The sequence below is a fragment of the Gossypium hirsutum genome, chromosome A12, assembly GCF_007990345.1.
Source record: "Gossypium hirsutum isolate 1008001.06 chromosome A12, Gossypium_hirsutum_v2.1, whole genome shotgun sequence".
NCBI classification, from domain to species: Eukaryota; Viridiplantae; Streptophyta; class Magnoliopsida; order Malvales; family Malvaceae; genus Gossypium; species Gossypium hirsutum.
The window spans coordinates 19,803,019-19,829,014 of NC_053435.1; the positions used below are offsets into that span (position 1 = coordinate 19,803,019).

General features: G+C 32.5%; 1 protein-coding gene across 1 annotated transcript; it reads left to right on the forward strand.

Annotated features, from left to right (window-relative positions):
- The first annotated feature begins 375 nt into the window (after positions 1 to 375).
- Positions 376 to 2,598, forward strand: LOC107933212 (50S ribosomal protein L25). Its single transcript, XM_016865377.2, has 3 exons — positions 376 to 841; positions 936 to 1,065; positions 2,098 to 2,598. The coding sequence occupies exons 1-3, from the start codon at positions 485 to 487 to the stop codon at positions 2,322 to 2,324; spliced, it is 714 nt and encodes a 237-aa protein (XP_016720866.1). The 5' UTR covers positions 376 to 484; the 3' UTR covers positions 2,325 to 2,598.
- The last annotated feature ends 23,398 nt before the right edge of the window (positions 2,599 to 25,996 follow it).

A 25,996-nucleotide genomic window follows, 5' to 3' on the forward strand; every position in this document is an offset into this window, starting at 1 on the left:
TTTATTGGCTTTTGTTAAAATTAAAAGACTAAAATATCTTAAAATAATTTAATTTAATTTAATTACGGAAGAACATTTCTGTAATTTTTCTAATCGAATTGGTATTGATTTAACTCATAACATTTCCTCAATTAAGGAGTTAAATAATAATATATATAATTAAATATAATATCTTTCTTTTATCATTTTATACTTTCACCTCACTATTATTTTTGCGATTGAATCAAATGTTTATTTTACCACTAATTTTAATATCACCCCTACTGTCTAAATCTCACTGCTGAGGCCTTGTTCTTCCAAAACCAACATTTGGGCTTTGTAGATGTTTTCATCGTCAGATTTAAGGTATATTAGACTAAAAACTTACCCCGAATTTGGCCCAGATTATTAAAACCCTAATACCTAACCATGCTCAAAACCCTCATTTCACTCACAGCACTCAACAGCACAAACTCTGCTGAAGTCCATTACAGTTTCCGACCAAATGTTCAGGTTGTGGCGCGGCCTGAAAACGGTGGTCCGAACATCACCGGCAAATACACACCATTACCACACCATCCAAGCTATCCCACGAGAATGCACCGGCAGCCGTATCTCGAGCCGTGACAGAGCCCAAGGTAGAATCCCTGCTGTGGTTTTCTCTCAAGGCTTGCTCGAGAAAAATCCAAGCAACCGTTCCCCGTCCAGGAAACAAATTCTTACTGCCGAAAGAAAGCAGATTCGATCCATTATCAAGTCCGTTCAACTCCCTTTCTTTTGTTCCACTAGGTTCCAGCTTCAGATCCGGGCCGGTTCTGGCTCTTCTGTCTTACTTGAATCCGGGACGGTTTTACCCATCAAGGCAAGTTTTTTACTTTTCCCCGCTTTCTTTTTTTTTATTAGTAGCTTTTATTGTTCCCCAAGTTCAAATTTTCTTATTTGGGTTGCTTTTATAGATTCATAGGGACGAAGAGAGTGGTAAAATATTGAATTTGGTGTTTGTTTGGGCGGATGAAGGGACTGAGTTGAAGGTTGATGTGCCTGTAGTTTTCAAAGGATTAGAGGATTGCCCTGGTCTTAAGAAAGGTATGCAATTTAGTGCAATTGTCCCCATTTGATCTTCTTATTGATGTTAATTTTTTGCAAGATTTAGATTTTACTATATGATAGGCAACTTGCTTGTTCATTGCTTCTTTTAAATGAAAAATGTTATATATGCTAACTATCTGAAATTGTTGGGTAAAGGAAGTAATTAGAGACTTATGTCTTGTGATTATACTTGGTTTAGCAATTCACTAATGTTGATAATACCAGGTATCATAATAAAACACATATTGATAGATCAGGTACCATATTGGACATTTTCAAATATAGGTATCACATTGGATATTTTATGAAAGCACAGGTACCATAAGAGAACACATATTGATAGTTCAGATACCACATTGGACATTTTCAAAGTAAATGTACTACATTGAATATTTTATGAAAGTACAAGTACCAAATGCGACATTATCTCATATATTAATATGATATTGGAACTTCTGGGGTTTATAAATCACATTTTATAATGATCTGTTATAGATAATAAGATTAGATGCTACAATTTGTTATTTAGTTTTATGTCATCGGATTTTGTTAAAATTATACATTAATGTTTTCTCCATTAGTTTTTTACAACTTCTTAAATGAGTTCCGGTATCTTTAACGTTACCAATACTTGGAGCTCTGGTCCTTGTTGTCCACTTACCCTCTTGCCGTGTTATACCAATCTTAATTGTCTTTCCTCACTTCTCATATTATCAATTACACTAAATGATGTTAACTTACCGAATGTTTTATTGCAAGCGATAATGCACAAGAACCTGAACAGACATATGGCCTTGCCTTGCCTATTTTTCATTGCATTTTCTTGTAGGGAACTAGCATGTAAATCAGACTAACACAAATGCCAGCTTTCGTGTTGCAAATGGAGAAACCGTGTGATGATACGTCTTATTATTAGTATTCCCGTTTTCGTTTATTAATTTTGATTTGCCCCTGCTTAATCTCATTGTAGTCTTTGACAATCAGATTATGCTTTGTTATTTGACAACTGATACGTTGATGCTGTACCAGGTGGCTACTTTAAAGTGATAAGAAGCAGTCTAATGTTTCAATGCCCGGCAGAACACATTCCTCAAAAAATCGAGGTGGATGTGAGCAAATTAGACATAGATGGTAGAGTGTTAATGCATGATATCGAGGTTCATCCGTCCATGAAGCTTCTAAGCAAAAATGAAAGCATGCCTATATGTAAGATTGCGCCGACTTATATTGAAAATCCCGAGCCCATAAAGGTATAGCTAAAGAAGCGTGAGTTGAAACGAATGCCAATAATAATTCCAATATTTCTTGATGTCAAGAGACATGGCATTTAACATTTAAGAATGAATTTCAAATTGAGCTTTGTGTCTTTAGCTGTTTCAAACCATGTTTGAAAGTAAACATTAAGAGTTGGTTCCTGCGGAATGGTCAGTCTGTTTATTGTAGATTCTGCTGAATTCAAGTAGTTTTTTTTTTTTTTTTTGGCAACTGGTTTCGATGAAGTACAAATTCAGATACTGAATTTTTTGTTCATTACATACTTCTTTATGATTTTTAGAGTATTGTATTGTAGGGTTAGTTTAATATTGTTTTTTAGAATAGTTAAAAAATATTTTTGAGAATACTTTTGAAAATTTTGAAAAGTTTGATTTAAGATTTAAGTATTTAGGTCTTGTTTAGTATTGTTTAAAAAAATAATTTTGGCTTGAAAAGGACATTTAGAAGAAAAGAGTTGTTAAACAAGTTGTTTTTTACTGTAATTTTTAGCTTTTTAAAAGTATTTTTGTAAATAAAAGATAAAATTTTTAGTTTTTTTTTTCTACCAAAAGCACTTTTGGTATTTTATTACTTTTTCACCTTTCCAACAATGAGTTTTTTTTAAAAATAATACAAATGTTTTAATATCTAAGTACAAATATTTAATAGTTATATTTAATTTTTTAAAAAATATAGTTTATATATTCTAATTAAATTTTATAAATAATTAATATTTATTGTTTTAAAACATTTAAAATTTATATTTCACATATTAAAATTTTAACTTATATTCTTATTAAAATAAATATTATTTAAATACATATTTATTACTTAATACTATTATATCTAAAATGGACATTTTATTTCTTAAAAATACTTTTTAAAATCATTTTTTCAAAGCACTTTTTAAAAGTATTTTTTAAAAGTAATGTTAAATTAGTTCTAGTATTGTTGTTAAAAAGTATTTTTAAGAAATAAAATGTTCATTTTAGACATGGTGTTATAAAGCAACAAATAAACATTTAAATAATGTTTAAATTAGTTAATATTAAGATATTTTAATAAGAATATAAAATATAATTTATTATAGTTTGTTGTTAATATTTTAATATATAAAAATTAATTTTAAATATTTTTTAAGAAATTAACCAAAGGAGGAAAAGCATCATGTGTTGGAGTGAACATAATTAAGTTGTTAAAAGTGCTTATGGGAGAGAAAAGTTGAAAATTTTAACTTTTCAATTTTGGGAAAAAGTGATTTTGAAAAGTTAAAAAATTTCTTTAAAGTTGTTTTAGGGTTAGTTTAACAATGTTTTTGAAAAGTATTTTTTTTAAGATTGGGGTGTTTAGCATTATTATCAAAAAATTATTTTGAGAAATAAAATATTCATTTTAGACATAATATTATTAAGTAACAAATATGTATTTAAATAATGTTCTAATTAGTTAATATCATTATATTTTAGTAAGAATATAAAAAAATTATTATAACTTGTTAATATTTTAATATATGAAACATAAATTTTAATATTTTTAAGCAATGAATATTAATTATTTATAAAATTTAATTAGAATATATAAATTATATTTTAAATATTTAATTATAATTATTAAATATTTGTAATTAGATATTAACATATTTGTATTATTTTGAAAAATCTTTTTTTATTTTTAATTAATAATTTTAACACATTTGTAAATAAGCACCAAACAAAAAACAGAAAGAAAATACTATGTTGTTGGAGGGGTATAAAGTAATTAAGCACCAAGAGTGTTTTAGGGAAAGAAAAAACTAAAGATTTTAACTACTTTTTTCCAAAAATATTTTTCAAAAATGTGTTTCAAAAACAAAAAATTTCAGTTAAAAACAACTATTTAATACAATTTTTCTTCTAAAAACACTTTTCAAATAAAAATATTTTTTAAAATACAACTAAATAAGCCCTTAATATTTCTTTTACTTCAAAAATAAATTTTATGTTAAAATAAATATTTTTAAAAATTACTACTAAAGACCGCTTAAAATTTCTGTGCGGCAAATATGGAGTCCATGGCAGTTTTGGTAAGATTTTATGGAGTTGACTTAATTTAGATAGAGACAAATATGTCTATTTCTTACAATTATATTAATCGGTACAACTGCAGATTAAAATCAACGTGGCTCTTGAAATCAAATATGGTTTTGCTTTTGTTTGTAACATTCTGTTTGCTCCATTTTATATTTTATTTTTTTAACGAGATCTTTCTTTCCTTTTGTAAACATAGTTATTCTATTCTTTTAAAATTATTTTTAATTTTTTATTTTAAAAAAATCAAAACTAGAGGTCTACCGATTTGATTTTCCATAGTTTAAATTTTCTTAAGCAACAACAAAGCTTTTATTTACTTTGTCAGCTAACATAATTAAAGTAGTAGTACACCAATTTTTAGTACTGGAATGGATTGATCAACTACTAATAAACAAAATGTTGCATTTATTTATTTTAACATGAAACATGGTACTACCAATTTAAATAGTTAAACTAGCATGGTTCCCTCACTTTTAAAATATACTTTAATTTTGTTTTTAGTTTTAAAAATTTAGAAATTTTACTTCTTAAATTTAAAAATTTAGATTCAATTATTGTTACAGTTAAAACTCTTCTATTAAATTCACTTATGTTACATTTTAAAATTTAAAAAATCACTTAATAATTATGCAACAATAAAAATAATATTGAGAATATTTATAAGTATTTTTCTCTTAAAAAAATTCTTTCGAACTTATCATGATAAAATAAATTTTCTTGTTGGAATATTATTATTAAGAAAAATTGGCATCAATATTTTGATTGAAATAATTAATAATATTAAATAATCATTCTAACTAATGACTTATAAAAGTAAAAAGATCAAATTATATAAAAAAAACAAACTATACAAATTAAATCTCAAGTTTCAACATGGTATAAGGCTAAAAGTGAAGATTGATTATTGTCTTATAACCGCGCCCTGGCGTATGTGCAGTAGGGCTATGAATCAACACAAATACAATTAAATATAACGGTGTACTACAAGGGTGACAGATTAATTGTAATATTTATAAGTGTTACAATGGAACACTTCGAGTATTCCAAGGATCGAACCCAATGGATTGCAAATTGGTAAATGTGTTTATCAAGTTAATTACAAGTTAAGTAATTACTAATCCAATCGAGTCAGAAATTATCAGCACAGCTTCAAATATAAATTGTTTATAAACTATATTTAAATTATCAATTAAACAATCTAATATAATGTTCTTCCTATTGTTTTAGACAACGTAAATAAATAAAACGATGGTTAATTGATTCCTTAATCGCTAACTAAGCTAATAAACCTATACAAATTATATTGTGTGTCACTCTTAGTTAAGAATCTCCTCTCGGTCTTATCCTAGACTGATACCAACTAGGTTCTCCTTTTGGTTTCACCTAGGCATATAGTTCTCCTTTCGATTTCATCTAGGCATATAGATCTCCTCTTAGTCTCACTATTCGACGTAATAAATCGAACTATCTAATGGTAAACTCTCCTTTTGGTCTTGTTTATCTAGATTTTCCACTAGAGGTGTCAATTCTAGCATATTAAGCATTTTGATATAATCGAAAAATTAATTAATCAATAACAAATATTAACTTAAACTAACAAATAACCACTCTGTAACAACCTATGCCTAACCCGATTTACCAAATTCGAATATAGGATGCCCCACCAGACTTAAACACTTAACAAAAGTTTTAAAATGGGTGAAGACTTTACTGAACATACTTTTTACCTATTTATTATTATTCTAAGTCATAGATTCTGAAGATAAATGTTTATTTGATGACAACTGATTCTCAATGATAGTATAAGACAATACCACTTAAAAATTTATTAAAATAAACCCAATCGTGGCGCATAATACTACTTTTCATTTAAAAATATATTCTCAAAAATGTCCCTCTGTATGCATAATATCGCTTTACGATTAACTACTTTGGCGCGTTCCTGGCTTGGTCCCTTCTGGTGAACTAGTTCAAACCTAACAACCTGCATTGCAAAGAAACACCTATAAGTTCAATGGAACTTAATGAGTCTCAACCAGTATTACCTTTTAATGTTATTGTTGAAATCCTTAACTTTAAGATTCTGGAATTCCTTTCAGAATTTGGCGAATACTTTTCTTATTTTTGGTTGGTGGATAACCATATGCCAATATCTTCACTTAACCATCTTATACACACTTCGCTCAATTAACGGATCACAGGCTTTATACCATATTTCAAATCTTATTACACAATTTCTTTACAGACAGTAGTTGAATTCACTTCTTAGAATAATACCCAATAGATGTTACTCTTGATGGATTCCTTTACCGGGTCAAAGTGATTAACAGAACACTAGTTACATCGTATCTTTAAATCAGTGCAGATAAATAAACTTGGTTAGAAGAATATAACATTTTATTTCAAACAATAAAATCTTAGATGTATTCAATACAGGACCTAAAAAATCCAAGTTTCGCAAACACTTTCACCACTAAATATTCAAAATACACAAAGTTACCAGTCATGGCAAATCATTATGCCAAATTCCTCAGTTGATTACACTATCGAGAATTTTATCCGAAAATGCCTCACAGGCCTACCCAGATCTCACACAAGGCAGACTAACATCTCACCACTTAAGTTCTACAGAATTCATCATATAGGATTTCCAAATAATTCATCACTAAAGCTCTTCCCGTATTTATTGTCTCGATGGAGCTCTGAACAGTGTTTATCGTCCTGGCAGACTAACACAATGGATGCCATTAAACATTTCTCACATGGTCTTACACCTTATATCATATATGGAGATACCATGAAGCCTCTCTCACATGGTTTTATACCTCATATCATATTTGTGGATGCCATGCAGCCTCTCTCACATGGTCTTATACCTCATACGATATCTGTGGATGTCATGGAGCCTTTCTTACATGGTCTTATGCTTTATTTTCACATAACACAGATTTTTCAATACTAGAATCGTATAACAGGAAAGTATTAGACAATGACCATACTCACGACTACATAAACAACATATATCACACACACCTAGGTTCCATGAACTGACTCATTACAATAAAGATACCTATGTAAATCTAATTTATATTTATGATAGAATCATACTTTCTAATACATAATCCCCATACATGCATTCTACACAACATCATATCATATCGCCTATTGTTCACTTCATTTACATACTTGCATATATTTATTAGAAAACACATGTACACATATTTACATCACTTTACAAGAATACATACTTATTCATAGGAATATCAACCATACCATAACCAACATAAAATGACATGCAGGAGTTAGGTTTAGAGACTCACCCGAGACTCACTTTTACCTCAGCCCAGGGCTTCTATTTTGACAGTCTTTCCCTATCAAACAGTAACAATTGTTTAAAATATCATGAAACATTCATTAGAATCCCTATTTACAGTTAGTTTAATAATGTTTCAATTGTGTAAAACCCCCAAGCAGTGCCTTACACTCACGCCCTACTATTTACACTCACGCCCTACTATTCTTACACCTTTCATCATCCTCACTCATCAATAGTCATATCATATAGGGCTATAAACTTACTAGAAGGTTGAATCATCCAATGATTAAATGACGTCTTATCCTTATATTATTGAAGAAGTATGGTTAGGAGGAAAGACAAAAACGTAGAGTAGAAAGAAAAGTCATTAGAAATGTCTACTCCCTTACTAGATATAAACTCTCTGTCCCCCTACTGTGAACTTTGACAAGTGACGATGTTTACCTAACGTAATCTTCTAGTTTTCCCACAAAATCTAGAGGAAGTAAAGGAAATCTAGTGAAGATCTTCGTCACTGTTGACCAGTCACAGAGAGGGTCTAACCACTTTAACTGACTCCCAACTAATCTCGTCATGAGAACCAACTTGAATAGTGCTCAAATAAACCAAGTGTACTATACTTTGGCAGTGACTCGCATATAGCGTAGCGTTAAAGACAATTAAGCCTCTTGTAAGAGATACACTTGGTAGGCTCTTGTGCCCAACCAAAACTCTAAGGCGTACTCTTCATTAGACGTACCCATTCTCGAGCGAAGTCTTTTTTTACTTGGAAATACCCTGAAATTATATCCTTAAATACCACCAACGGACGAATTCTTTAATAGTATGTGCCAAAGCTCTAACTTGCCATCATGCCAACAGGGTGGCAAACTATGCTACCACAATGCACCAAACAGTTTACATACGTACTTTACTCATCTTTCTAAATTTGTTGATTTTTAGGGTGTGACACAATCAACCAACCATCAACCAATTTATCATGTAATCAAATTTAAATGTTAAACAAACATTTTATCAAACTCATGGTAGGCATAAAATAAAAGTATATAGTTTATGTAACAGTTCAATTTTGGGCCTAGTTAGAACAGTGGTTTCAAGACCACAAATCTGAAGTTAAAGAAATAATTTTATTACTATTTTGGTGTTATAGCATTATTATATTAGTGCATGAAAAATTTGGTGAATTAATTTTAATATTTGTAAGCTTAATTGCGAAAAAGGACTAAATCGCATAAAGTGCAAAAGTCCTGTTTTGATAGCTAAAGGTGTAAATTGAATATGAATCATATTGTGGAGGTATTTAAAGTGCAATTAGACCCCATTAAAGAGGCATGGCTGGCCATAGGGATAAGAAAAATCAATGGGTCAAATGGTTAGGTAAATTGATGACCTAATGTATGATAAAATAATACCCTAAGAGACTAGTCTTCATCTTTTTCATTTTTTCCTTTTTCCTCCACTGAAATTTTCAGCTATTCTAAGGGTTTTGGAAGCTTGAAATTTCATCCATTCATCTCTCTCTCAAGTAAGTGATTTAGATGCCCATTTTTGATAATTTTGGTACTTTTGGAACCCTTATGGCCTGAGCTAGCTAATGGGGGACAATTTTGCAAAATGGTTGATAGTATAGGGATTTTCCATGAAAGGATTTATGATGTTTGCTAAGTTTTTATGGAATAAAATGAATCTTAGTTGTGTAGTAAACAACTTTTGTGAATGAACTTCTCATGAAAACCCTAATAGGACCATTTTGTAAAGTTTGCAAAAAATAGAGAGTAAAGTTGTGTAATAATGGGAATTTTGAGTCACTATAAGAGTAAAAAGGGTTCGGCTAGGCTTAAGACTTGAAGAAATTTGATAAAAATTAGTTTTCGGGCCTAGGATTAAAATGGTCATTTTGTAAAAGTCTAGGGGCAAAATGGTCATTTTACCCAAAATATAAATTTCTAACTGCCTAGATTGACATGCTGATTAAATGAACAAAATTTTTTTCCATTTTAGATCAAGAATTACAAAATTTGGGCTTAGACCGGGGAAAAGCCAAGCTAACGGACTAAGTCGAAATAGTCGCTCACGTTTTTTATACCGAGGTAAGTTGTATGTCAATAATGCAACTATATTTTTATGATGTATGATTGAATTAATATTGCATAAATTGTTATGATTGTGAATATAAGAATGCATGTTGAGAAATTAATGAAGTAAAGATTTCTGGTTGAACATTTGGAATAGACTTGGATATTCATACCATGACAGTGGGTGGTATGTGAGCCAGTGTAAGACATGTCTGGGACATGCATCGGCATTGAGACGAGAGCTTGTATAAGACATGTTTGGGACATGCATCGGCCTCAGGATATACAAGCTAGTGTAAGACCTATCTGGGACATGGCTTCAGTTTGTTGTGTGTTAGTGTAAGACCTGTCTAGGACATGGCATCGACACCGATAGATAAGAGCCAGTGTAAGACCTGTCTGGGACATGGCATCGACCTCGATATATAAAATTCAGTGTAAGACCTGTCTGGGACACGGCATCAACTTTAATGTACTAGCTAGTGTAAGACCATGTCTGGGACATGGCGTCGGCATTTTATCCCATGTTCGAGGCTATTGAGTATCCGGTAGTATTCCAAATGGTTCAACAAAAGATATATGATTTATATCGAAATGAGAAAAGTTATGACCATGTGGTGAGTGGTACAGGTAACTATTTGAAATGTATGAGATGTGGGCTCAATATATGCCATATGAATTGTATTAGATGGTGATGAGTAAGTTGTGTGTATATCTATTTATGGTATTCATGAATAGGCTATGAAAGGTTATAAGCATATTGTTCTATGATAATTAGTTGATGTTTATTTCCATGCAACTTACTAAACTTTATGCTTACCCCATTTCCTTTCCATTTTCTTATAGTGCCACCAAAGTAGCTCGTGGATCATCACCTATGTTGGAGAAGTCAGTCACACTATCATTTGAAGCACTTCATATAGTTATTTCTTTTATTTTGATTATGGCATGTATAGGATCTTTTAATTTTATTTTAGTGTCACATTGTTTTAGGGCCAAATGTGTTGGCTTACTTTAGTATTTGACTCATTTTGTATAAGGCCATGAAAATGGCCAAAATTGAAGTTGTTTTATGAATACAAGAAGGTCTTTCATGAATGGGAAATTGTTGGTATGGTTGACCGTGTGAATTTCAATGTTTGGATAGCAAAATGCATGAATTGGTTGCTTAAACATATGTGAAATGTGTAGAGATCTTAGTTATGGTTGCTCGATCGAGAAATCATGTCATGCTAGACTTTGGTATGATGGAGGGTGTTATATTGTGTTTCAGGGTGGCAAAAAGGCTTGGTAGATAGCCTTATATCGTCCACACGGTTAGTCCCATGGGTGTGTTGTTTGACTGTGTGTCCCCTGCACCTCAAATTTGCAAGTCAGTATGCATGGTAGTAAACACACGGGTAGAGACACGACCTTTTGTCTCAGCCGTGTGAAGGACACAGCCTCTGGCCACGAGCGTGTGCCTTAGTCGTGTGCCCCTAAAGTGTTGCTGACGTTAGAAATAGAATGTCAAGGTTTTTAGACAAGGGCCAGGACACGGGCATGTCATGGCCGTGTGAGGGACATGGGCCATGGACACGGGCGTGTGTCAGGCCGTGTGAAAACCCCTGTAGGATCAAATTTGGAATTTAATTTATACGGGCTGGGGCACGAGCGTGTCCCCTTATGCTTCGGCTGTGTGAACCACACGGGCCTTTAGCACGACCATGTCATAATGGCCACACGGGCGTGTGCCCTACTTCAAGTGGCATTTTTCAAAGCTTTCAAAGATGTTGGGATTAATCCCAGGTTATTTCCAAAACGTGATTTGGGCCTCATGGGCCCATATTAAGAACTTTTAGATTAAAAGAGAAAATTTTTAAGTTTGACCTAGTTTTCATAACTGGGAAATGATTGTATGCATGCGGTTAAGTCAGGTAATGCCTCGTACCCAGTCCTGGCCTCGGACTCGGGTAAGAGGTGTTACAGTTTAAGAAAATGTTCATTTAATTTATGGAAATTCAATAAAGCCCAAGAGTTTGATCATCTCTCTTTTGCATTTCCATATCCAAAAATTTTAATCGTTGTTGTTAGTTCATTAACAAGTAAGTGGAATGACATAGTGGTTTGTTGGGAAATGTACCCATATTGTATTAAACATATAGCTATTTCCTATTTATTTGAATGATGAATAAATAAATAAAGTTAATTTCACATTTTACTATTATGTCTTTTGCATTTTTGTCTTTTATATTTTGCATGCATGGCGAAATTGTGACAAGCAAATATTAGCTCATTGACTGTCTAAAGTTCAAACTGAAGATAAATGGTATTGTAAGGAACGTTTACATTACAAGAACTACAACTTACTTCAGTAGATAGTCTAAATGGGACCGTAATCCCGTAAAAGAAACAAAATGAGCATTTGATTCAAATACTAAGAAAGATTATTATGTCGTCTACAATTCCAATTAGGGAGACGGCTAATCTTGGCTATCGAAGCAATTGACTACACGAGTAGAGACATAGATGCATTCATTGGTAGAATGATAAATTGGACTAGACCCAAGATGAATTAATTCTGCATCCGTTTGCGAATTAATTCACTTGTGATGCTCATGGTGTGATTTACCTAAATCCTAAGTTAGTCACTTACCATGCTTATGCAACTCATGTGCTTTAATATAAGTGGAGGCTCATGCTCTAAAGATGATTGAGCCTATAGCCTGTATGTTGGGTACATGACTTGTGTATGGCGTGGCTTTACTAGCAATAATGGAATTCATAGCTCAATTAAAGAGTTAATGCTATCCTTTCATTGGTATTGTGTGAATTGATAAATATGGAATATGGCACGGGTTGCTCATTTTCAAACAAAAAATTTATCACAATCCTTTGTTGATAGTGATCATATTAATTATTAAGAAGACACAATGGTGACAATGTGATAAAATAGGATTGTATTGATTGAACGAATTTAACTCAAAGGAATCAAGGATATCATATGAGGGTAACACACACATGACAAGGTCATTGGACAAAGCAATTGATGAATTACTTTCGTAAAGGGTATACAATAAGGAGTTTTCAATCATGGTACTTCTTGTGGACTGAATCTATGATTAAGTAATTGTGATTTATCAGAACGATGCTTCTGGATATAATTGCAATAATTAGAGCCTAATTATATATGTTCGATTAGTCCCTCTGCTAGCTCAACAAAAACTCGATCGGATTGCATTTGAATGAAAAGTAAATTCTACTACTTTGAGAATTATTTAATTGAGTGGATTTATCCAATGTGGAATTAAGTTAGGTGGTTGTGAGAATTGTTCAACTAGAGAATTTGATTAAAGAATTTTCTTGAAAAATTAATTTGAAAAATCTAAGTGATTTTTTGGAAAAAATTAATTTTGCTTAAGTAAAATTAAAATAATGAAATCAGTTAAAATTATTATGATATTTTTGAAAGTTAATTTTCAAGTCAGACAATTGGCTCAATGGGAAATTAAACTTGAAAATTAGATTTGAGATAAAAAATTGTGCTCGGGAGCCCAAAACTGAGACCAAGACCCAAAAATTGGTCGAATCAGGTCCAGTATGTGAAACTGGGTCGACAGTCCAATCAGTGGCTAGATCAGACTGGTCAGGTCATCATTAACTCGGACCGAACCGACTCGAGGTGCCATAAGGGTGTTGCACCTACATCATTGGACGACAGTGCTGGTGGTTGTGTTGATGACATCCCGGTGGTCGATGGCGGTTGGTTTTCAGTGGTTGAGTAGTGGAATAGTTACTCTCCTATTGGTACTCTATAAGAGAATTTTATTTTAGATTCACTATTCCAAAAATAATAATAGTCTAATATTTTAATATTTATTTAATATTTATTTTATAGTATTTTATTAATTTAATGTTAAAGTAATTATCTTAATATTAAATTTAATTTAATATTTATCTTGTAGATAAATATTCTATTATTTTAATAAGATTTAATATTAAATTTAATCTAATATTTATCTTGATAAATATTATATTAATTTAATATTAAAGTGATTAATTTTAATCATAGTTGAACTCTCTAGACTCTCCCTATATAAAGAGAGTCTTGGGTCATTATTTACACATAATTGGATTCAAGAGAAAGTTGTAGAGAGAAGATTTTTTGAAAATATTATTCCAAAAAAATTATAGAGATATTTTTCTAATTTACAACTTGACCCAAAACTTTAGAGAAATTATAAAATTACCCTACTAATAATTTTTGTGAATTTTTTTTGATTTGGAGCGAGCCCACACTCGACAAACATGAGCTTGAGGATAGCAGAGAAGACAACTCGAACGAAGCACTCATCCTAGACGAATCAAAAATGTACAATTTTGATTAAATGTTTATTACTTTATATATCACAACCAAGATCTTGTTCTGGAAAAAAATTTAAAACTCTAGTTTTTTCCTAAATTTATTTTCTGCTACATTTTCCAAACCCGGTTTTCCAACAATTGGTATCATGAGCCAGGTTGTGTTCTATCTATAAGTATAAACAGATAATCAAAATAAATTTCTTTTCTTCTTGAATGATTTGATTACATAGAAAGTAGCATTCTTTAGATCTTATGCATGTTTTGAGTCATATATGAGAATGGATGCGATATTATATATTTGTTATATAATTGTTTTTTTCGAAGTTGTGGTTATTAGGAAATAAACCGTGAACTATAATCTACATGTAGGTTTTTTTAAAAAAATTCATAAAATTCTTATGAGCCGGAAACGAACATAGGACCTAAATGTAATTCTTCCAAAAGGATTCCATGATGATGAAAAGATGTAATGACGGTTGAAAACCCAAGGAATGCCTTGTGGTGAAAATTTATGTAATTTTATTTTTCCATTTATTTTATAGAAATAGAACCATGGAAACCTTGGCTGGAAATTTTATTTTAATTACCTATCTCTTTTTCGATTTTTCCCTTAAAAGAAAAACTGTGGAGAATTAAAACTGTTTGTTTTAAGATTGATTAATTCCTGTAAATGGATATTATTTCCATAGCATGCCATGCATATATTGGAAGCATGCCATTTATATTAGGTAAGAATGCCACTAGGACTATTGTATGATTATTTTTAAAATTTGGGATAAAAAACCTTGCATGTTTTTAAAATATTGAGTGGAGATGGTCTTTGAACAAAACCTGTAACCTCCATTTATGGTCTCGAAGTGATATCATGATAAAGTTTTAAGGCGGTTCCTACTTTGGTTGCACCCCAAGGTAAACTTTGTCATATGGGTTCACTAGATGGGATTTCTTTTTAAGGACAACTAGTCACGCATGACTTTCCGAGAGATTGTCCTAAGATGACTCATAAATGAAAGCATGTTCATGATGGATGTTGAGTCAATGGTTACACACTCAAAATCATCTCTTATTAAATAGTTTCTCAAGAAACGATATTTATGCTAGAGATGATGGCCAAACATTAAATGGTCGTTAGTTCGTGTGGAGTCTTCAGAATTAAGATTTACAAACTGATTAGAAGTAATCCATGTTGGCGACTTGGTTGATGGGTGTGGGAATGATCGTAGCAACGGAAAAATATTTTTTCAAGGTTTTAATACAAGACGCATGCATCACACTGCATTCTCGATATGTTGTTGCAATGAAAAATATTTTCTTAATACAAAGTAATTAGTGAAATCTTTATTTTTTTAGTTCAAATATGTCTCCTACTCCTCTTATTAGCATTCTTTCTGAGAATAAATTAAATAGGGATAAATTTTGAGAATAGAAATGGAACTTGTTGATAGTTCTCAGCTGTGAGAAACACAAATTCGTTCTTGACGAAACGTGCCCTCTTGAAGCTCAGCCCAAAGCGATAAATCATTGGAGAGATTCTGACTCGATTGCTCGATGTTATATGTTAGCCAGCATGAGTATTGTGTTGAAAAAGCAACACGAGAATTTTCGTACTGCCAAAGAGATCATGAAAATTTTGGAGGAGTTGCTTAGAGGCCAAGTCGAATTGGCTCGACAATTTGCTATTACAAATTGGATGAATTCTCAAAAAAAAAAATGATACTCCAGTAAAAGAGCATATGCTTAAGTTTATGGGATTCTTTGTGGAAGCAGAGGACAATGGGGCTGAACTAGACGTGAACATTCAAATTGAAATAGTATTCAAATCCTCAACCAAGAGTTTACAGGTTTTAGGGCCACTTACAACCTGGGGAACAAGGTGCTTACCTTGACTTAACTCATGAATGAATTACAATCTTATGAGTCGATGCTGAATGGTGGTAAGTTGGTTCAAGAGAAACCTGAGGCAAACTTAGTTATGGGCCCCTCATCTTTTGAGGGGAAACTGAAAGCTAATGGGAAAGAAGAAACTGACTAAGTCTTCGGATCATCCTTGTGTGGATAGGAAGAAGGCTAAGAAGTCAAAAGATCCTAAAAAGATCAAATGTTTCTTCTGCAACAGGAAAGGGCATTTCAAATCAAACTACAATGAGTATTTAGATTACATAGCTAAAAAGTGCAAATGTATGAAACATTTTGTGGTTGAAGCTTGCTTAGTGGAAGAATCAATTGACAACTGGCTATTGATTCTGGAGACACTAATCGTGTGTGTGTTTCTTTACAAAGGTTCAGTCAAATCTGCGTGACAGAAGCCTCTCGTTGCGGACCAAAGATGGGAGCTATGTTTCAGCCGAAGCAGTTGGAAATGTTATTTTACACTTTGATAATTTTAGAAAGATTGTTTTTATGTACCTCATTTTAAGAGGAATTTAATTTCTGTAGCATGTTTATTTTATGATGGTTATACCGTGACATTCAATAAAATGATTTCTATTTATAAAAATTGTTCTTTAATCTATAATGGATGGACGGAAAACAATCTCTACTTTATCAAACCAAATAACTACTCGATGCTTCAAATTAAAATAGTGAATAAAAAGCTTAAAACTTCTGACTTTAATAAAGGGTACCTATGGCATTTAAGGCTTGGTCATATTCACTAAGAAAGAATCACTAGACTCATGAAAGATGGTCCCTTAAGTATGCTTAAGGAAGTTAGTCTTCAACAATGTAAATCTTGCTTGGAAGGTAAAATGACTAGGAGGTCTTTTAATGCAAAAGGTACAAGGGCCAACAAACCTTTAGAACTTGTGCACATTGATGTATGTAGTCTCATGAGCATTAGCGCCCGAAGAAGTTACGATTATTACGTGACTTTTATCAATGACTATTCTTTATATGGATATGTGTATCTAATGCACTGGAAAAGAGAAACCTTTGATAATATTTCAAGAGCTTCGTGCGGATATGGAAAAGCAATTAGGTTTATCCATAAAAAATTTTTGGTTTGACCGAGGTGGAGAATATTTGTCTGATGAGTTCTTAGGATACCTCATAAAAAATGAGATTTTATCCCAATTGGCTATGTCGGGCACTCCACAACAGAATGGTGTAGCTGAGAGAAGGAATATAACCTTTCTTGACATGGCTCGTTCAATGTTATGCTATTCATAGCTTCCTACTTCCTTCTGGGGATATGCAATACAAATGTCTTGCTAGATTCTGAATAATGTTCCAATCAAGTCTTCTTGTAAGACACCTTACAAATTGTGGCATAGAAAGAAACCCACTCTAAATCACTTTAGAATATAGGGTTGTCCAACACACATTCTGGATAAGGATGCAAAGAAATTGGCTGCACAGACAGAATTGTGCATATTTTTAGGATATCTAAAATAAACCAAGGGAGGATTATTATACAATCTAAAAGATAATATGATTAAAGTTTCTACTCATACTACTTTCCTCGAGGAAAATTACATGAATAACTTTAAGCCTTGAAGTAAAGTGGTACTCGAAGTGTAACACCCTTAACTCGTATCTGTCACCGGAGTAGTGTTATAAGGTATTACTGATCAATTCACAACATATATCTTACATTTATCAAACATAAAGCATTCATTCCCATAAATCATTCAACACAATCATATTGTCCCTTATAAGGACCTCGTAGGCCCTAAACATGCTTTAGGGCCTTCGGGACTAAATCTATAACACATGAAAATTCTGGAAACCTAGAAAGATTTCAACCATATAGGGATCACATGCCCGTGTGAATAGGCCATGTGCCTCACACGGCTCCAGACACGCCTGTGTCTCTGCCATACTGACTTGGGCTACACGGCCAACTAGACGCCCATCTGTCTAGCCCGCGTGCCTTTCGAAGTGGCTACACATGCTCGTGTGCTAGGCCGCGCTAAACCTGTAGGGTATACTGACTTATGCAACCCGGCCAAGTCACACGCCCGTGTGCTAGGCTGTGTGCCAATTAGGGTGTATACTAACTTGCACCACACGGACAGTCTCACGCCCATGTGTAAAACCATGTGGAGCATACTGACTACAATTCAATTTCAACACCAGGGGACACACAGCCGTGTAGCGTGATCGTGTGTCACACACGGCTGAGACACGCCCCCGTGTGGACAAAAATAGGCCATTTGCAAGGCTAATTTGCCACCTTAATTAGATACACTTACACCTCTTAAATAACATACAATATAACATCAATAGGCATATATTTTAATTTCTATCAACCATGATTTATACCAATTCCAACACCAACCAATACAAGCCAAAAATACCACACTTTGCTATCTAATTTCATACTAATCCTTATCTTCTCAAAATATCAAAATGACCATTTACAAAATATACATTATTATGCTCAATTCCACAAACATACCAACTCTCAATTCATCACCTATTGACATTCAAAATTTCTTAAATATAAATGATTATCATGAGTCCACCTCAATCACACAACATAGGTTAATTACCAAATCAAAACAAAAGCCATTTGCACACTTATATACATCATCAAATTCACCATCCAAAACCAACTCACATGACAATATATATACAAACTAAAGCATAAACATTTACAAGCCATTCCAAATGGCCAATATCAATACCAAAACATAGCCAAAATGACCAAAGTCCCTATACATGCCATATAACCAAACCATAAGTTCAAAAGTACCAAAATGATGGTTGGATAGTGTGACGATGTCTCCAACTATCCCCGAGTCTGAGTTAGCTTCAATATCACTATAAAACACTAGAAAATACACAAAGTAAGCTAATAAGCTTAGTAAGCTCGTATGATATAAACTTAACTAATCACAAATACAATATTCATCAATCTAAACATATTATCATGTACTTTATGATTACTAATAAACCTTTCACCTGCTTATTCATAAGCTTAGATACAAACTTTGTAACTTCATCGATTTTAAGCTCATAATACATGTAAATACCTATACCAATCCATAACAAGTTCATACATATACCAAATGCAATTGAATACTCAATGTCTCGCACACTAAGTGTTATACTCGATATCTCGCACACTGTCATACATAGTCGAAGCTATCTCAAATCGCACACTAAGTGCCATATATAGCCAAAGCTTTCTCGAATTGCACACTAAGTGCCATATGTAGCTGAAGCTATGTTGAATCGCACACTAAGTGCCACAAATAGCCGATTTGTAGTCAAACATAACTGTAGTCCCATATATAAATTTATACAATATCAATGCATTAAAAGCATAATTATTACAATGCTTAATACATAAGAACTTACCTCGGATGTGAAAACAACAAATCGAGTCGATAACTTTATCTTTTCCCCGATCCAAGCCCGTATTTCACTTTTCTTGATCTAAATATATTCAAAATTAACTTATTTAATCATCTACTCATTCAATATAGTCCAAAATACTATTTATGGTACATTTATACTTTTGTCCCTAAACTTTCACATTTTTCACAATTTAGTCCTTATCACATAAAATTGCAAATTCATGCAATTTAGTACAAACCCATGCTAGAAAAATTTCTCTAGTAATCATATTAGCCCATATTTCTCATTTATTTCACATTTCCACCACAAAATTTATGTATTTCTCAATTTAATCCCTATTTTGCATTTTCACTAAAAATCACTTAACAAAACTTGTTTAACTATCAACAACCATTCAAAATCTATCAATCATCAAAACTCATACATATTCATCGATGGAAACATGCAAAATATTTAATAGTAATTCAAATTAGTCCCTGGGGTAGCTAGTACTTGCTGCAACGATCTCAAAAACGTAGAAATCATTAAAAACGAGACAAAACACTTACATACTTGCATCAATTTGCCTTAGTCGAATGAACAACCCTAGTATTCTTTTTATTCTTCTTCAATTTTGGTTAAATATGAACGAATAAGAATTATAATTTATTTTGTTTTAATTATCTAACATTTATTAACCATTTTACCATTTTAACCTTAAAATAAATTCAAAATTTCATTTATGCCAAACCATTAACATCCACTAACATACTAATGGTATATTTACCACTTAAGGACCTAAAATTTAAGGTTCTATAGCTATTAGACACCTTTAGATATTAGAACTCAAGTTTTACGCTTTACGCGATTTAGTCCTTTTTACCTAATTAACCAACCAAACGATAAAATTACTGAACGAAATTTTCACACAATCAGTGAATCATATTGTAACCATTAAAATAATGATAAAATAAATATTTTGACCTTGGATTTGTAGTCTCAAAACCACTGTTCTGATTTGTCCAAAAATGGGATGTTACAACTCTCCCCCTTTAGGGATTTTCGTCCCCAAAAATCTTACCAGTGAATAGGTTTGAGTATTGTTTTCTCATAGCACCCTCGGGTTCTAATGGAGCTTCTTCAACCCTGTGTCAATGCCATAATACTTTCACTAATGTGATTCTCTTATTTCTCAGTTTTTTGATCTCACGAGCCAAAATTCGAATTGGTTCTTCACTGTATGATAAATTTGACTGTATCTCAACTTCAGTTGGAGAAATAACGTGCAAAGGGTCTGATCAATATCTTCATAGCATCAATACGTGAAACAAATTATGTATCTTTTCTAACTCAGATAGTAAGGACAGCCAATATGCCACTCGACCAACTCGCTCAAAAATCTCATACAGTCCGATGAATTGCAGACTCAATTTCCCTTTCCGACCAAACCGTAATATCTTTTTCCATGGCGATACTTTCAAAAACACTTTATCCCTGATCTGAAACTCAATATCTTTCCGTTTCAAGTTTGCGTACGATTTCTGTCGATCCGAAGCTGCTTTCAAACTATCGCGAATTACTTTCACTTTTCTCCAGTCTCTCTGATCAGATCAACCCCGTGAATCTTATTTTCACTGAGCTCACTCCAGTACAATGGTGTTCAACTTTTACGATCGTATAGAGCTTCGTACGGTGCCATCTGAATACTCACATAAAAACTGTTGTTATACACGAATTCAATCAACGGTAAGTGTTTTTCCCAACTGCCCTCAAACTCTAAAATACAACATCTCAACATACCTCCGAGAATCTGAATAACTCTTTCATTCTGACCATCAGTCTGAGGATGAAAATAGTATTGAAATTCAACCGTGTTCCCAAAGCTTCTTGCAGTTTCTTCCAAAATCAAGACGTAAATCTTGGATCTCTATTAGAAATAATATATAATGACGCCCCTTGCAATCGAACAATCTCAAAGACGTACAATTTAGCTAATCTATCAACTGAGAAATCTATACGTACCAGTATGAAATAAGCAGATTTTGTTAGTCGATCAATGACAGCCCATATAGCATCCTTCTTTTTCAGAGTTAGGGACAATCTTAACATGAAATCTATTGTTACTCTATCCCACTTCCACTCAGGAATCATAATAGGCTGTAATAAACCTGACGACACTTGATGCTCAGCTTTGACTTACTGAAAAATCAAACATTTTGAAACAAATTTCGAGATATCTTGTATCATGCTGTGCCACCAATAAAGCTGTTTCAAATTGTTATACTTTTTCGTGCTTCCCGAATGTACTGATAAACAACTACTGTGTGCTTCATCTTGAATCTTACAAATAAGCTCAGAATTTCTTGGTACATATATTCTGTAACACCCTTTACCTATACCCGAGGCTGGGATAAGGTACGAGGCGTTACCGGACAAACATACAAACATTAAACTAAAATACGGGCCATAAATTTCATTCATATTTCAAAGCATTCATTCACTTACACATAGTCCCTTATTTGAGTTTACGGAGCCCAAAACATACTTTAGAAAGGGTTCGGGACTAAACCGAGAACTTATGAAAATCTTGGAAATTTCATGCTTTAAGGCTCCACACGCCCGTGTCCCAAAGTCGTGTTCCATACACGACTGAGACACATGGTCGTGTCTCTGCCTGTGTGGAATATACCTAGGGTATTTTCCAAGCTTTGGTCAACCTTGATCTCTTACACACTTATACAAAATCAAAAGCATATAACATGGTATTCATTTAATGATTAAACATCCTCAATTAAACCACAAACATAGCATTTGTATGTCATCATACGTGTGTCTCTCATACTCATTTTACCTTGTTTATTATAGTACCACTTATACATTTATACCAAGATTATCATCTTATCGAATATCTTCAGCTTAATCATCAAGCATTCATATTTAAAGCTAGATCATATCTTTATAAAATACCACAATTCAGATGCGTAGAATAACAAGTTTGCCTGAAACATTTCAATTCAATTCCATACCCAACAAGCATTACATTGAGACTAGTCATATATATATACATGTCATGATACATAACATTCTCTTTCTGTTTTCTTATAAACACATATCATTTTTTTCATTATATCAATATTTTATATACCATAGTTTCCATGTATTCCACATATATTTATTTTTCCTCCTCCTCTTCTCCATTCTACATCCTTAATGTATATAGCATTCTTGTAAGTATGATTTCACAATTTACTAATAAATGCTCACATCAAATTGTCCACACGAGTCATAGTCACTTAATTATTTATAATTCGAGCTAAAGAGATCCAAATTAAGATCCGTAAATTTCCTCTGAAACTAGACTCATATATATTTCCACCATAAAATTTTCATAATTTTTGGTTTAGCCAATTAGTACAGTTTATTCATTAAAATTTCCCCTGTTTCACTTTCTGACAGTTCTGACCTCTCTTCACTAAAAATTAATTATATCACAGTACAAAACTCGGATAAGTTCTTGTTAATTTATCTTGAAAATAGACTCATTAGGGATTTTAAAAATATAAGTTTGAGCCTCTAATTATTTTTCTCCAAATTTTTGTGATTTTCCAAAGTCAGAACAGGGGATCACGTAATCATTCTGAACCAGTCTCACAAAAACATAAATATCTCAAAAAATAGAACTCCTTTGCTTTCTATGTTTCTTTTATATGAAAATAGACTCATTAATATTTAATTTGCTATCTCATTCAGTCTCTGATTCAATTTCTAATATTTTTTGTGATTTTTCAAAATCACATCACTACTACTGTCCAAAATAGTTTTATTGCTAATTCACTCTTTCACACTTTCTTTGTATTAACCTCATTTTAACATACATATCACAAATCATTTTCACCGCATTTCATACATCACAAGTATAGGCCCATGATCACAAGGTCACCATAAAATCATTCTCATGTATAACTTACTTGTTTATAACCTTACCACATCCTGGTCACTTAATGAACACATCATTCACATAACCAAGTTCCTGCACTTATTCATCACAAACCTCACAAAGCAATACATAGAGAGTCTCCCGTTGAACACTTCGAATCAATCCTCGATACTTGGTGGTTTCAGCACATAGCTCCACCCATCATATAGTTCGGCTCTCTTGTACACGTGGTGAACACTTAGTACCACCCATGTGACCTAGCCAGTTTATCTCGTAGCTCTCTTGTCTACATGGTGTCCTTCACCTGGAACCACGCATGCGACCTAGCTACATATATCCCGTAGCTCTCTTGTCTACATGGTGTACACATAGTATCACCTATGCAACCTAGCTACATCATAATGTCTCGTAGCTCTCTTGTACACATGATGTGCACTCAGCACCATACATGTGACCTAGCTACATACCATCTGTATCATCCAATCTTTCTGAAGGTTCAACAGGGATTTCTCTCTCTTTTCCAACAATTTCACCAATCAAGTAATTATCCACAAACATATTTCCAATATTATTATAAAATATCATAATACAAGTAATAGTGATGTATTACTTACATATAAACTTACATCTCATTTAATATCAAGGCAATAACATTAAATTACACATTGCTTTATTAAAAATCATATGAACTTACAATTTCTAATAATATCCGTAATCATAGAAATCACATTTATGTATGATAATTCAATGCACTACATGTACCATAGACATATTTTTAAATCAATTCATAAACTGGGCACCATAAATATTTAATTTAACATAATTCAATTAATTCACTAAATTTAACTTTCAAATATAAATTACAGCATTATTGCTGTATTATTTTACCAACTTACATACTTTCAACACCTCAGAAATCATAGTAAATATATCAATTTTACATTGAAAAATGCATAAATTAATGCTTATTATACATATGAACTTACCTCGATACTAAAACGGTCATTTTACCAACTTTCCCAATTTTCGATTTTTCTCTCATTCTAGGTTCAAATCTCATTTTTCGGGATCTAAAACATCATATTTTACTTATTTAATTAATGTACTATTCAAAATAGTCCTTAACTCAAAATTTGGAAAATTACAATTTTGCCCCTAAACTTTTGCATATTTACACTTTTGCCCCTAGGCTCGGGAATTAAACTTCATCCCTTATTCTTATGTTTCATGACATGCTGATCATTTTTCCCTTCTATGGCAACATCAAATTCTCACTCTAACATATACTTATGACTATTAGGTATTTTTACCGATTAAGCCCTTTTGCTCGTTTTCACTTAAAACCGAGTAGCACAAGTTGTATAACATAATTTAAAACCTCATATTGTATCATAAAAAACCAGAATACATAAATTTCACCTATGGGTATTTTTCCAAATATGAACCCTAGGTTGAATTATTGCTAGCATAAGCTAAATCAAGTAACCGGGACTCTAAAAACGTAAAGAACTTGAAAAACGGGGTTAGAACGGACTTACCATTGAGCTTGGAAAGCTTGGAAACCCTAGCCATGGAGTCTCCCTTGGTATACACGTCCATGGTGAAGAAGATGAGAAAAATTGGCTTTTAATTTTGTATTTTAATTCATTTTACCCCTAAATGACCAAAATGCCCTTACTACTAAACTTTCCAAAAATTCCATCCATGTCCAATTTTTTTCCATAACTTAGAAATTGGTAAAATTCTATTTAAGACCTCCTAGTTAATCTTTCAAAGCAATTTCATACTAGAAACTTCTAGAATGCAAGTTTTGCAACTTATTCAATTTAGTCCCTAACTTCAAATTAAACACTTTATGCATAGAATTTCTTCACGAAATTTTCACATAATCATGCAATCATATCATAGAACTCAAAATAATCATAAAATAATTATTTATATCTCGGATTTTGTGGTCCCGAAACCTCTGTTCCAACTAGACCCAATTTTGGGCTATTACATATTCTATCACGAAACATCAAACAGTCATAAGATCCTATTTCAAACTCTGAATCTGAAGTCGAATCACACTGAGCTCATTTTGCTTGCAATTCATTATCAAATTTTTGAGCCTCAGATATCTGATATAGAAATAATGGTCTCACTTTCAACTCGACTACTATCGAACCGTCGTCAGACAAAGTTAATTGTGTGTTCAAAGCACGTAAAGCAAATAAGGATTTTTGACTCAAAGCATCAGCAACTACGTTCACTTTTCCCGGATGATAGTCAATCACTAATTCATATTATTTTATCAATTCTAACCATCTCCGCTGTCGCAAATTCAAATCTTTCTAAGTCATCAGATATTTCAAGCTTTTGTGGTCGGTATAAATATGACATTTCTTACCAAACAAGTAATGCCGCCAAATTTTCAATGCAAACACTATCGCGGCTAACTCTAGATCGTGTGTTGGATAATTCTTTTCGTGCGGCTTCAACTGTCTTGAGGCATAAGCTAGAACTTTGCCTTCCTGCATCAAAATACAACCCTGACCATTTAACGATGCATCACTAAAAAATACGAATTCTTTACCCGACTCATGCTGAACTAACACGTGCCTCTGTCAATAATGCTTTCAACTGCTTAAAGCTCTACTGACACTTTTTT